Raw genomic sequence first — 15,808 nt, forward strand, 5'->3', positions numbered from 1 at the left:
GTAGTGAAGAAAAACTATATGGCTGGAAGACTCATACAGTATGCATAACATAACACTGGCTCACATATGAAATAGGATTTCATTATTTCCCTTTATTTAGTAAATGAAATTGAACTCCATTACAAAATGGTTCCACACAGTAAACGCCTGACCCAGCAATTCACAAGGAAAGGTACAAATCTTCACATCTCCACCTGAATAGCTTTATAGCTCAGTGAACACGTGAGGGAAAAGAGGAGGATGAGTAAAGGTGGGACATCAGAGGAAGAAGAGTATAAGAAATCGAAGACACAAGCTGGGTTCAATTTAAAGGCTTTCCACAAGAAGTGGAGTGACCTGTGTCTGCTACGATAGAGGTCAAGCAATATCCATGCCTTTCAGAGGATACGGAGGACCCCGACTTGATGCTCATGCACATGCAGTGCCAAAAGCAAAGGCTCTCTGGAGCATCCAGCACACCGAAAATGAGCCGACTGGTGGGATCTTAAAATGACTTCACGGGTAGCAGTACCACCGTTGATCAGCAAACCTATTAACCTCACAGTAAGTTACCTAAAGTCAAGCAGCTAATTCCGTCCTATCTTCAAGACAAAAGCACACAATGAAACATATTTTGTAAACTCTGATCAGGAGGTTCTGCAGCAAAATCAAATTATATGATCGCTCGACTCCTCACAAATACATAAATTACCCTCGGTGATACTGCCAAAGAAAGAAATCGAAGTAGCTGTCAAAAGGCAACGCTGTTCCTGACAAACTGTGCTCTCTGAGCCGCCAAAGTAAATTGTACAGGCATTTTGCCATGAGGCTCAACTGAGTAGTTCAGTTAAGAGATGATATGAATGAGAAACAAACGTTAGTTCAAACATCCCCATAGGATACCTTGCATCCATACAATGTAATGAAATGTTTTATGCACCTGTTCCGGGAACATTGCTTGCTATTAACCAGAAAATAGAAAAATGGGAGGGGGGTGGGGTGGGGGGGGGGGGGTGGTAATGGTGTAAACAAAAACTAAAAAAGCAACCTTTAACGTCCACAGACTGCATCAGAGAAAGTAATGAATATTTGAGCAAACATTTGGCATGAGTCATATTAATTAATCTCAACAGAGAAAACCATGTGTAGCAAGAACTCAAATAAGGAAAAAAAATAATTAAGCATGACCCTTTGTTTGATTAGGTGAGCATACAAGCATAGACATCCATGAAAACAACACAGACAATTCAGGTTTGGTTTATGTAATGGTGAAAATAGCCTCTCTAAACACATCACATTATTCCATAGAAAAGAAGGCTTTATGGAATGCTTTAATGAGGTCAACTATTCTGAAGGGGTGGGGTGCTGTCACGCCAAAGTACTGGGTCTGCCATACACACACAAAAAACTAATTTGTCTGTGTTCATAAAAGTTATTGGTTCATAGGAGACATGGCTTGAGGAGAAGAGGTGCCACCCTTTTATTGGCAAATACCTCCACCACAAATAGACACACATCCATTGGTTATTTTTTATGTGACAAATGTAAAAGCTATTTTTTCTTGACTGCCGCAATATTGGTTTCATCCCTGTAATTGTATTCAAATGAAAGTATTGTTGTGACAAATCATAAGTGCGGCATCCCAGATAACTGACATAAAGCAGGTTAGTCAAAGATAAGGACTGAATGATTCTGCCGCTGTGGAGCCAATCATGCTTGTCATTGTAGCGCCTATCTTACAGTGTTACCGACAGGCACTCTGGTTTATCCAATCTCTGCTTTAATTGCATTTGTTGAGGCTTCTGATCATCACTTCCTCATCTGTTACACCCTCTGCCTGGTGACACCTTGCATGTACTGTGGGCACCGTGCTGTGCCGCTGCTGGTAGCGGCGTGTGACACACAGGATTATTCCTGACAACAGGGGCATTAAATGTGTAGCAGGCCAGTGGAGGCGAGAGCAGCTGCTCTCTTGTCTGGTTCGGTTCAGCACCAGTTCAGAATCAGTCGCCACCAAGCTGAGTGAGAGCCTGCAGTACTCGAGGCATTGTGTCGTTCATTAAAGCCTGAGGGTGTCACACAGACTTAGGCCCAGTGTCCTCTCTCCTCCACCCAGGCTTCATGTTGCAGTCCTCGTTTTTTTTAAGACTGAGTGAGTAGATACTTGTATTGTCACTTGTCCAAATAGTCTCTTTGTCAATGCTTTCAAATTACATAAACCTCAGCCACAAAAGGAGAAAAGAGTGAGGATACTTTCCAAATCATGCTCACTGTTGATATAAGGACTTTACTCACACATTTCACCTTCAAGAATGAGTAATGGCGAACTTAAGCCGACTAGGATAAAAATCAAGCATACGTATATAAAACCAGCTCATTAATTCCTAGCATCTCATTTCCTGACTGAAGTTAAAATTGATCGTTATCCTATAATATTACATATATTTGAACTAGAGCGACAAATTGCATAAAGGATCAAGAAGTGTATTGTAGCTTGGGAATAGCACTGATGAAATTATGATTCTCCACAACGCCCCAGGTCCTGCAACCTTCACACCAGCCTAACCAAACATGAGGCAGACAGTGTTTGATCATGAAGGGGATATAAGTCTATATCCATCCCTGTGTGAGATGTCCCCCTTCAGAAAGATTCCAATCTTAACTGAAATGTCTAAAAAAAATAAAGGTCATCATGTCAAAGTGACAAAAAGCAAAAAGAAGCTGGCTGCAGCCCTGGGAGGATTTGCACCGTTTTGTCGGACCTGAGCAACACGGAGGTATATATAAAGACTGTACCGTCCTCTAGTTTGGTGGTGGTGGTGCAAAAGTTTGCTTTTTCAATCGTGTCATCAGGACTGTCACGATAATCAAAAAATCATTTAATCAAACGATTTAAAAAATTAAGTCGGTCCTTTTGTTGGCCTCGATAAATCACGTGTTTGTTTTCCTCTCGTCTCTCTTTACCGTACAGGCTGGATCACACGATGGTTCACTCTGCACATCGGTGAAGTTCGCTTTATGTTGGACGTTGGATATTCGTCTGCGTCGCTGTTAATTTCACATTGGCAGTTGGATATTCGGCTCCGAAGCAACAGCGGTAGTTCCCCCAGACTGTGCCCGGACTGCTCTCTCATGGTGTGCTTGCACTGGAAGAGTGTGTCGAAATGCTTCCCCATTCCTTACAAATACTAACGAGCCCTCTCCTGATCGTTGATATTCCTACTAGCCACTGAACGTGAGCATGAGCTCACGGACAACAATAGCCAGTATAAGCTAGCTGGGTTAGCTTGGTTTAGCAGAGCATGTTACTGCGGCTGTGAGTTGTGCTTTAATGCTTTGTAATGTAACCCAGCGTTTTAGGTTGGCCGCTGACTTCGTGCAAGTTGTGTGTGAAATAGGGACCACAGCCACGGCTTCAAGATGCACTCGATAACTGCCTCACTTGGCCATAATCCAAACACATTTTCACCACACTGCCAGCCTTCTAAATAAGAGCGGTGCACATCCTGTATAAAAGTGGTAATAAAATAAGGGTGTCATAAAAATAGCTTACATTAATAAAGCTATTAAATTTGCATCTGCAATTTATTTAAAAGATCTTGATATACCAATTACAATGTTAAATACTCTTGAGAAATTAAAGTTTATTGCCCTTTGATATGATGTACTCGCATTAGTATGCCATATAATTAATGAAAAAATTGTTCCAAAAAATTTTGTCAATAATATCGATTATCGACAATAATGCAAAATGTTATTGTTACAGGCCTACTTGTCATTCATTTGTATTTCTTCTGTCCTTGCCTTGTTCATTTGAAGGCAGTTGTTATAACCGTACCATGCACACTGCTCAAAATGCAATTATTAAAATAAAGAAATGTTTCTTTCCTGGAATTGTGAAAGACAAAAAATTGCTTAATTTAGTTTTACAGTAAATTTTTTAAATGCATTCTGACACAGATCTCTCTCTCTCTCTCTCTCTCTGGCTGTAATTGTAAGAACAAAGTAAAAGGAACTGCCTAATATTAACTTCAATTCACTTTGCACCAACAGCCGCTACTCACTCTTCTGTCTGAATTTTCCAAGCAGCAAGTTGCAACCTCCGCCAAATCAAATTATGGTGATATTGCCATGAATTAATTTGTGCCATTAGACTGAAAAAGTGCTTCAGTCATATTTTAACTTTATTCTCAATGAGCATCGCTCTGACTTTTTAAAATTGTGTTACCTGTTGCTCACGCAAATGGGAAAAAAATGACTAAGGCACAAGTCCATTGTTAATGACACAGTGTAAATAGCAACAGACATTCCAAAGCAATATTTTTTTCTTTAGTTGGTGACGGTCTTTGCAAACATGGTAGAACAACAGACCACTGGTAACATAAACAAGATTTGTCCAGTGTAGGGATGGGTACCGAATGTGGTACTTTTATTAGTACTATCGAAATTCCATCTGTACTACCAAGTACCAATTAAAATAAAATAAAATAAAATCAAACGATCCAGTGTTTTGGTACCTAAATGTATCCTTGTGAAGATCAAGCCAGTGGGAAGGGGCCTGTTTAAGTCAACAAGAAGGCAAATTACAGAAGCTTAAATCAGTCCATCCATTCATTTTCTATGCTGTTTGTCCTCATTCGGGTCACCAGTAAGCTGTAGAATCGTATCACACAGTACTTTAATACCAAAACTTCATTTTTGTATTCACAATTGAATTAAAATAGCCTGAAAATCATACGTGTATTTCGTTAGTTAGCGATAAGTACACAACAACAACAAGGATAAGAGATAACATAAGAAGTATGTAAGAAAAACGTAATGTCCATATACAGCAATTTAGACAATGCCATTGACATATAATTCAAAAATTAAAAACAACTCACCACATAGCAGATAGTTTGTATTTAATTTAATTTTTGTATTAGTCAAAGCAATCCACCGCAATGGTGATTTTTTTCTATGCTACTGAGGAGCACCACAACCACAAGAACCAAAGCAGATGTCATTTTAATAAACATTAATACGTTACCGACAACACAAAACAGCTGTGGAAAGTTATCCGTTAGAGTTATTGAGTACCAATACTGATTCTGGGCAACTCTACGGTATCAAATGTGAAAGGTACCCATCCCTAGTCCCCACATATTTGCAATTTGGGATTCACGACTCCGCCGGTAAGTCGGTAATAGATTCTAAATATGATGATAATACAGATCAATTGTACAGCATACATGTACAGTATAGCCTTAGGACATTATATCAGTGCAAGATGGCAGCGCCCTGTTTGTCTGGCTACAGAAGCACAAGCTTTGACAGAGAATCCGACCTTAACACTTGCAGCGAGGTGAACCCAAGTTTGTATATGATTGTTTGTCGTTACTGGAATTACAACAGGTAAACAGTGTGGATTATGTAGCTGCAGTTAGCTGGAACAACCCAGCAGCCCGTGGAGCCGTGTAGCCGCTTCAGAGGGAGATGGAGGCTGCCCCACAGCAATGGAAGCACGGATGTAGGTCCGATTCATCTTTCATTATCATTCGTTAGTTGTGAGGAAACAGATATTATAATTTCATAATTTCTGTTTCATAAGTGTGGATTGGGTGATTATGCATTTAGGTTGTTAGCTGTAGAACAATGGTAATTGAAAAGAGAGAGGGAGCATTCTGGAATTGAATCTAATCTAATGATAATTTTAACAGTCACTTTTATTGCAAATGCTAATCCAAAATCAGAGGAAAACGTGAACATCTAGCTAGCAAGAGGGTTTGGAGGGGGCGTAGGGAGAGCCATGTGTCACTGCATGTTGTTATTGACTTGGCTATTGTTTCAGCACCCAGTATGGATAGTAAGCCGGAGAAAGAGATGCACTAAATTGATGAGGTGGGTTTTTGTTTTGTTTTGTTTTGTTGTGTATTTTGTAAGGTTAACATCACTGCACTGACAAAAGCCTCTCTATCTCATCCTGTCACCGATGATGTTTATGCACCGAACACAAGAAACATCCTTTATTTTAAGATATTGTTCCTTGTGTTCTTCAGTTAGGAAAAATCATATCGACTTGCTTAAGACATCACTACTGGGATAATATATATGTCAGTTTTTCAACTTGTATCAGACATGCAAAGAGTCATAGAAGATGGTGAAACAGAGTGCTGTGGTTATGTTATGTTGAAAAAAAATTATATATTTTTTTAATGCATGAGCAGACACGCTAACAACTGTAGCCAACAGCATTTAGCCCCGTCAAAGGTTTAGAATTACACTTTAAGATCAATTTCAAAGCTGTGTTAATTAATTTAGACTGCTAGCAGCACAATGCAGGTCAGAGAGGCCAAACATGTAACAACATCAGCCAATTACAAACACAAAGGTTTTCCTTTTTTCATAACTGGGTTGTGAAGCACGGCGGAAACACATGACAGATGAAAATGTTTACGTTATGGACATGATTAAAAAGTATGATTTTCTTGCTGTATTAATGACTAAATCCACTTAGTACCCTGTCGTCCAAAACATATCTGGAGCCTTAACGCTCAATTAAATCAACCGCATGCTTGATTTTTGCATATGAATTTTAAAAGTTGAATATGTGAACACAGTGTGAAAAAACACATTAGTATGTTTTGTGTATAATATGCATGTAAAATACAGTGTTTCTCATGTTAAAATGTTGGACCTAAATGTTGCGTTGTTTTGATTTCACATTTAAAATGCATCTAATGGGCCCGGGAAAAATGACGTTAGTTATATTAAGTGAAAAGCGGCTTTACCTCATTGGTGTTCCACCGGTGTCTCTCTTTTGGCAGCGAGGTACATTTTGGTAGACATTCAAGCAGCTTCTTGGGCAGGTATATTTTCAAATGTCCATGTTCATCTACAACAAGAGCACGACATAATAGCTTCATCAGCACAGGCCTCATACTGTAAATACTGTAAAGTATCCCCAAAAAAGTTAGGATATTATTACAACAATTGTGTTTTACATATACTTTATTTAGTGCTTGAATCAATTATTTTCTGGGGAAATACAATCTATTGAGGGAGTTGACCTAACATTTTTCACTGTCAAATTGTACAGAGTGTGTCTATGCGTTATTTCCACACAATAAACACCCTTGAGTGATTCTGTAGCCTTTGGGGATTTAGTAGAGGAATCTGTTGAATGCCACAATGTGGTATATAATTCAGGAAAATAATTACAATGACCAAACCCCGTGCTTATAACATAATGCAAGACATTCACGCTGTAATGTGAATTTCACAATCAGTTTACAAGCATTATAAAACACATGCATCCCCACATGCATGGATGCCTTTATATGGCAGTTTTAGTAGGCTGCTTTCTTCCTGCTCACATTTGCATGCATGCACACATTGTACCACGTAAGAGGAACAAATTGAGTTCAATTATATTCTGCAAGATCCAAACCCTTTTTTTGACAGATGAGGTGAATCATATTTGTGAGCCACATGCAAAATAGTGATTGTCAGTGATCTTAACACTAGTACATGACAGGATATGTCTGAGTGGGTTAATGAGGCATGAGTATCAGCCTAAAAAGTCAGTCTATCTGGTATTTATAGCTGCCACAAACTTCAATACTATACATCTTGTATGCAGATTTAGTGATGGTCCGATTATAATGTATGTATGGAATATAAATATTACAGACACAACAGCTAAGCATTATATAAACTGCATTCATTTTTAAGCAAATAAATGAATAAATTATAAGGGGGGCAAACAAACAGGACCACAGGTTAGCATATTCCAAAATGAAATGTAAACCAAGACAGAAAATAGCTGACTGTGTATCCTTTGGGTAGCAGATTTGAGAAGTTGGCAGTAAAACAGGAGAGAAAAAGTTAAACTTAAGCAAAACACCAATTTAAAGCCAACACAAATAATCCACTGGTGCTTGACTATCGGGGTATATGTATAAGAGGAACATATGCAGCTTGATGCACATCATACTGCTCCTGGCCAGAAAGCTCCATATGGACAAAGCGGTAGGAGTGGGTCCATAGAGATGTAGCTACAGCACATAACCTGGAAAATCATTGCTCCCACAGGAATAAAAAAGCCGCTCTGAAGATCTGTACAATTTGCCGTGTCCATCTGTACTTATAATTCTCAGTGTAAACTGTTCAGTATGGGCTGCATAGGTATGTGTAATAATTTGCTTCAGCCAATTAAGAATCATACACAGCATCTGCTCCCTGGTGCCGTAGGAGCAGTGTGATCGGCAAAACATGACGCAAATGAATGATCACAGACAAAGAAGGAAATGAGGTGTGGGGAAGCCTTTTTAATAGGGATTCCTGGTTGTTTGTTGCGTGAGTTAAAACACTGTAGTGCGGCATCAGTGCAGGGTCAGGAAGGGCACCCCTTTTTGACGCCTATTCACAAGCAGATACTCCCAAGAGTTAACACTAAGGCTCAGACCAAGTCTTGGCTTCAGCTCTGTAAAGTGCACTCAGAGGATTCGTTACAGATAGCAGTGGTGGCAGATACATACTGTATGGCAGATCTGTCTCTCCACAGATTATTCAGGATTCAGTTCTGCCCTCTGGTACAATAACACCAGCACGGCTAGACGGAACTGCACTGAAATACATCTCAAGTATGTCGAGGATTTTTTCACCTGGAGAGTTGAGATACAATCACATATGCATGCCAGCAGGCTAAAACACTTGGGGATGTGGCAAAAACTGAAGATCTTGTCAAATGCAAAAAGAAACAGGACTCATAATTACACTGGTCATTGCACAACATGTTTTCGTGCTCTGAATTATGCACAATCTCAACTGTGCATGCCGGGCAAGTGAAAAGGTGACACAATTGCAACAAACCTGCCTTCTTCTTGGAAATGTCACTTGAATACTTGTCCGCTAACAAACAACTAAGCCTCAGAGCCACATATTGAAACTCCGCAAGACAACAAGGTCTAAACTGTGTTTCTCTTAATCCTGTTTAACGTTAATGGATGCCAAATGCTAAGAATGATCAGATTACAAATGTGCATATAAAGAAACAAAATGAGACCAATCATCTAGATGTTATTTCCATTGTGGATATTTGTAAAATAAAATAAGTTATGTGATCACTGCTCCACTTGACCCAATGCAAGTGCACCGCAATAATACAAAATAAAAATAAAAATAAAATCTGCTTCTTCCTTCCTTAACACATTGGCCAACCCTCTAAAGTATAAGAAATTATTTTGCATCATTCTGCAAACTTCATGCTGCAACACATTAATCAATCACCAAATGGTGATTATAATAGTGTACCTCTAATTTGGATTAAATGCAATATGCAAACAGTCTTGCAATATTTAGTCATGACTATGCATGGGCTGGTATGGTCAAAAATATCACGGTATGGCGGTGTCACCATATTATAATTACAGCTCTAAAATGTGTTATTTTGAAATACCTTTGATGAAAAGAAGAGGGAAAAAAAACGTCTGTGTCATTTTTAAACAATATAATAAAACATGGTCTAAGTCAGGCGTCTCAAACTCAATTTCACTGGGCGGCCACTGGAGATAGAGTCTGTGTGAACAAGTATTGGGAGTAGGGCCGGGAATCTCAGGGTACCTCACGATATGATACAATTCACAATACATGACTCACAATAACGCTAAAGGGCCACCCCTCCCCCGGTCCATGTGATAACACCACTGTTAGTTCAGTGTTGGTGTTTACTTGCCCCTGTAAGTATGTAAGTAACACTGAGCTTGCCTGGATGTTGCGGGCTGCAGTTACACTACTCTTTGATGTCCAATCGCGGGCCGCAAGATACGATTTGGTGGGCCGCAAATGGCCCGCGGGCCGCGAGTTTGAGACCCGTGGTCTAAGTGGAACATATGTATTTAAAATAAATAACAAAAAATAATTGAATTATTTCTAAATAAATAATACATCAAATGTAGTTCTTAATGAAGTCCACGGTGGCTAATCCTTTAAATCACATCACAAGACCATATTGCTTAAAAAGAAAAAAAAAAAGAAAAATGCTAATAAATGCAATCACTGGCTCAGTCAGTGGCTCAAAAAATGTCACAACATAAATCATTTTTACATTGTTATTTCATAGCGTGAGGAATGTGCAGGTCACAGCTTTTCCATAAGTGTTTTGGAATTGTTGGATTGTGTATTTGCTTTTTACTAATTTGCTTGCATCACAAAGTTTCACTTACTTCATTTACGATAGCTTCAACGTGTAGTGTCAATCCATTTTTGTTTACACTACATGCGATTAAACGATAACATTTGCGACATATTAGGTTATGATATCCACTTGAATATGTCTAAAAAGTACTTAAATAGTGTCAAGTGCTTACACATTAGTTCGATAGCTGCAAAGCTATGTGAAATACACACTAAATCCTCACGCTTCGGCTTTGCAAAACTCTACGAGGGCATGAGTCGTGTCACACCGGCGCCGTTTGATGCTAACGAGGCAGCTAACGTCACTGCTAGCGGTTATGTTGCCGACTTTTGTCAACACATCTCATGCACATAGTTTCAACACATCAAAGCCCGGTTCCGACTGCGAGGAATAACACGGGATATGACAATGTATTTCCACAAAGTGGCCGCCTTGACCTGCACTATCTCATACCGTAGTACGACCGTACCGTATGTACCGAAGTATGACAGACTATTGTAGCAGTTTTGAAACCGTGACATTTTCATACTGTGGTATACCTTGAAATCAGTAACCGGCTCATGCATACTCGTAATGAAATTTTCCTATCATGTCATTGCAAAGTGAGTTCCACAGCAGTTGAAATTCCTTGTCTACAGAAATGAAGGGTGTCTTAGAAAAATCGACTATTCGACGATTCGATTCAGAGGGATGTGATATCAACCATGAAAATGTCATACGATCAAGATTGTACTATTCAGACTACATGGGAGTGGCCACGGCTGCTGCTGAGCATACATGTTTACATAGAATGTCTTTGTTTTTGTTGTAAATAGCCTATGTTGAGACAAAATCAGCCTAATTTGTGTTAATAAAGAACTGAAAATGACGGCTGTGATTAAACTTAAGTATGAGACCTATATTTGCTACGGACTAATAAAATCACCCACTGAAGTTGCACAGTCCAAAGGAGCTGAGGTGAGTGGCGCTAGGATGACCATCAACGTCGACAGACTTATTGGTAATAATTAGTAAATAATAAGTTAAGTACCACTTATGTCAGCAGCTTCTTACATGTCACACAACAACAACCAACATGGCGTATCATTTAACACGGGTAAGGATTTGGCAAGCCATTGTTTTTCAAGCCATGTTGTTCCTATTTTATGTGCAGTTTTCTGATGTGTGTTATGCCCACTTGCTGACGGCGACCATGTTTCGCTTTCGTTCTTCTTGCTTTCTGTGTCACTAAATAAATCAAAGGTACTGTTGTTGCACGCCTACCATGTTTATTTGTTTATCTGAGGGGTTTAGCCTTTTTCTTTGAGGTAGAAAAATTAGATCTTTTTATTTGTAGGGACCCCCAATAGCTGTGCTCTCAACATTTGACGATTATTTGACTATGGAGAAAATCTAGGGAATCAAATTCAACGATGAAAATCCTTAGTCGAAGAACCATGATCTTCAAACGTCTGTGTTGATTATTTTTCTTGGGAGGGAAGAAGAATCCTATTGGTTGTACCGAGTGGTACAACTGATTTGCTAGTTTTGCCTGTTATTGTATTGCCAGTGCCACAATTGGCAAATCAATTGTGTTCTGTTTGTACAGTAGATGATCATTTTAGAAGCCAAGTGCACATCAACATCAAAGCGCCATTGTGATTTATGTTTCACAGTCACAGACGACTGTATTTCCTCTTACCTCTTCTGTTTCAAGTAGTGCACTTCGCTTTTAAATAAACCATGTCTTTTAGGCACTCAACTGCTCAGATGTTCAGACTTGGCCTTCTCTCATCTGGCAGTCCTTGTCTTACTTAAAGAGCCGCTTGGTTTTACACTGAAACATTTCTCAAGAGGCTCCGAGGGCACAAAAAAAATGAATGAAACTAGGGATGCTCCGATCAGGGTTTTATGCTGCCGATTCCGATACCGATAATCCATGAGTGACATCGGCCGATACTGATACAGATCACGTGGCTTAACTGTACATTTTTCAATTTATTTATGATGAGTGATATTGGTCAGGGGCGCTGTTAGACAATTCTAGGGCCCCTGGCAAGTAGGTAATTTATTTAAAAAGATAATAATTTGGGCAGATTGTTTTTTGGGGTGGGGGGGGTTTGCCTATATTTGTGTGAATTTTTTTTTTTTACTATTTGGCACAAACCTGAATTTAATTTGATGCATATTTTGGAGTGTGTTCAGGTTGCAAGGTTTCCAACTTGCATCAGTAATACAGCTTTATGACTGGCAACATTTAAATTGTACACTACTTTATTTACCAAGGAGATCTCCACAGTGTGGCCATCGTCTTTATGCTATTTTGTGCTTATTTGTCATTATATATAAAAGGCATAAAGCCTGAATTCAATAGTTATAATAAAAAAGAGTTGAAGCAAATATTATTTGAACCTTTGTGAGCTACTCAAAATCAGTTGGTGAAATAGGACCCCTCGTCATAATATCGCCATCATAAGGCTGGACACACACTATGTGTTTATGTTCATTAAACAGCCACACACAAATAATGTTTTGAGGACAAGACATAATTAGTATAATGACAACAAGAGAGTCAAGTTCTTCTGTGACTCTTGAAAAAGTTAGTGTGTACCCCATGAACGTGATATTCATTTGTGGTTTCCCCTTGGGACAAAAACAAGCTCCGTACTAACTGTGTTGCTTGTTGGTTTTAAAACCAAAATGCCACTGTGGTAAAATGTCACATTCGGAGTCCGAAGACCAGAAGCTAAGCGGATAACTCTAGCAAACTGCTTGCTACCTAAAGGCAGTGACAGCCAGGATGCAAGAACAACAAAGATGCAAGAATAGTCAAACTAAGATAGATTTGGTAAGGGAGTGATCAAACAAGCTGGCATCGATTGGTGTAGCCTGTGTCAAGCTCAATACGAGATGCGTCATTTTGTTGGCAACCTTACGTGACATGAGACAATTAGGATTTGCCGCTGCACGGCAATCGCTGATTTGAGAGGCGTTTACCGGCATACGCCGATCACGTGTTTTTCTTTAAGGAAATCGGCCGATATTGATCGGTGGCCGATCAGTCGGGGCATCCCTAAACAAAACATAACTCCCGTTGAGCGCTGAGGTTTTTTCCAGAAGCGATGTACTTTCATAACACTATTTCATTCACTCAGCTGTTATTTATCTATCTTAATGATGCTCCAGATGTTCTGCTGGAATTGTCTTTCAGCAACACTTTGCTCGCCATTAAAGATTTGTCCACCATAGCATCGCATCAGTTCAAGACAGCCTGCATGTGATTAGTTTGGATGCCAGATTTGGAATAAAGACAATTAATTAGTTTCAATTGATTGGCAAGAGATGGAATTACACACTTCTGCCATGTTGTGCACAAAACCTTTTTTTCCAAGGTCAAATCCAATCACTTGTTTTCAAGCTTTTCAGCACTCACAGCTGTGGTAAATTACCTTTTATCATATACTAACAACTCAGTATATGTTGACAATGTAATTTGTGTAAATACTGCAAGACGAAAGAGGGAGAGGAATTTTGTTGAGCACAGAGACTGTGCCTGGCTCCCAGTTCCCATCACCATCTGATCAATGGTTATTAAGGAACAATATTTTGGTGTGCTGGTTTTGGATTGTGACTGACCTTGGCTTCTAAGCAAACGTTCAGCCTTAATTTGAGGGAGTTCTGTCATGCTAACTTGCTCCAGCCCCACCCTCAAGACAAGAGCGAGGGTCATGAGCCTAGAAAGGCTGACAAAAACAAATCTTTAATCAATATCCAAGCCCTGAACGCAACTGTGGTTTCCCCCCACTGCCCACTCACCTCTCTTCTGTCTCTGTCTCAGCACACTCTGAGACTGTCGGGTTTTCTTTTTAATCTGTGCCCACATTGTGGTGAAATTGCAAGCTAATGTTTTGGCCATAGATCACTCAACAAATCACTGCTGGTGGTGCAAATCTAGTGTAAGCCTGAATGGCAACATTTTTCACTGCAGTTCAGTCATTAACACAATGTAAGGATGTGAAGTGAAGTCTTACATTACTGTTTTCTCCTATACTGTACACAGTAATGCCTTGTTTGTCGTGGTTAATTGGTTCCAGCCCCAACCCGTTTCCTTACTTATAAATGAAATATTTTCGTAGTTCGTAGTTTTCATGGTTAGTGCATAAAAACCTGTTAACAACCTATTAAATATGTTTTTTAACATTAGTTTTTTTTTTACCGGTTTGTGTGTTTTCCGGTTAACGTCAAATATTTATGCAACAATTTTTGCTTCGGTTTGCGTGCATTCTCCAGTTAGCGTACAATATCAATTAGCGTCTTCTTGTGTTATTAATACACTGTGTGAGTCCAACTGTGTTCTTCATGTATTTTTTTACTACAAAACATCCTTCCTTGTGAGCATTCTATTAGCCAGCTAAACAAAACGACAACCGGAACTGGAAGTTACGTCGCCGGTCCATGATGTCATCGGCGGGTGACTCTTGATGTACTGTACAGACTGAACTAGAAACTGAAATCAGGAAAATGCAACAAAATGCAGAGCTGTGAAGCATACAGCTGTGAAGCATACAAGCCTAATCAAGAGTCAAATTGCATGTTGAGTACGATGAATTTGTACATGTACATGTTGGCATTTAAAATACTCCCTGCCTCTCACGCCCCCTGACAGTTCACCCCACTATTTGGGAAGCACTGATATATACTGTATGTATATATATATATTAGGGCTGTCAATCGATTAAAATATTTAATAGTGATTAATCGCATTTTGTCCATAGTTAACTTATAATTAACTGCACTTAATCGCAGACAGTAATAAGTTTTTATCTATAAGTAGGGATGTAAATCTTTGTGGGAAACGATTTTATATGATGACTACATAAAATTGTATCTAAAGGGACATCAATTTTGGAAATATTATTCTTAAAATATCCATCCATCCACTTTCTATGCCGCTTCTCCTCATTAGGGTCGCCGGAGGTATGCTGGAGCCTATCCCAGCTGACTTCGGGCAACAGGCGAGGTACACCCTGGACTGGTCGCCAGCGAATCACAGGGCACATATAGACAAACAACCATTCACACTCACATTCATACCTATGGACAATTTAGAGTCGCCAACTAACCTAACATGCTGGTTTTTGAAATGTGGGAAAACACACGCACGCAATGAAGATTCAAACCCAGGTCTTCCCGATCTCCAGAATGTGACTGTGTGGCCAACATGCTAACCAGTAGACCACCGTGCGGCCTTTATTATTTAAAAGATAATATACTGTACATTTAGAAATTCCCCAGTTTTTGCATGTTGAATGACAGCAGTGTTTTGTCCCTCTTTGTTTGGCGGTCCTTGAACGCACCATCTAACTTTGTCCCATACTGTACAGATATACTATACTGTCTAATGCTGGCGCTGCTAGCTCTTCATCTATGGTAACATTGACACAAGCCCCCAAATAGCTGTCTTTGGCTATGCCTGCCAATAACGAGCAGCTTGTAACCCAAATTTTAGCTTGCAGTTCAAAGCAAAAAATGAGCCGAGAGATGGCTCACATCTAAAAAAAGTTAGTTGGGACACTCGTATGCCAAGATACCACTGTATAAATGACAATAAAAAATACCGGCAGTCCTTCAGTACCTTCCTGCTTCTCTCTGGCAAGTCGACGTACTCCGTGA

The 15,808-nt window shown here is 39.5% G+C and overlaps 1 protein-coding gene across 8 annotated transcripts in view; it reads right to left on the bottom strand.

Annotated features, from left to right (window-relative positions):
- The window catches only part of camta1a (calmodulin binding transcription activator 1a), a 363,687-nt gene that overhangs the window by 339,216 nt on the left and 8,663 nt on the right, over positions 1-15,808 (bottom strand). For all 8 annotated transcript variants that reach the window (XM_054797834.1, XM_054797863.1, XM_054797815.1 and 5 more), the window contains one exon: positions 6,750-6,853. In XM_054797834.1, coding sequence (XP_054653809.1) covers positions 6,750-6,853 — 104 coding nt within the window. The remainder of the gene's footprint in view (positions 1-6,749; positions 6,854-15,808) is intronic.

Source organism: Dunckerocampus dactyliophorus, chromosome 1, assembly GCF_027744805.1.
Source record: "Dunckerocampus dactyliophorus isolate RoL2022-P2 chromosome 1, RoL_Ddac_1.1, whole genome shotgun sequence".
Classification (NCBI taxonomy): domain Eukaryota; kingdom Metazoa; phylum Chordata; class Actinopteri; order Syngnathiformes; family Syngnathidae; genus Dunckerocampus; species Dunckerocampus dactyliophorus.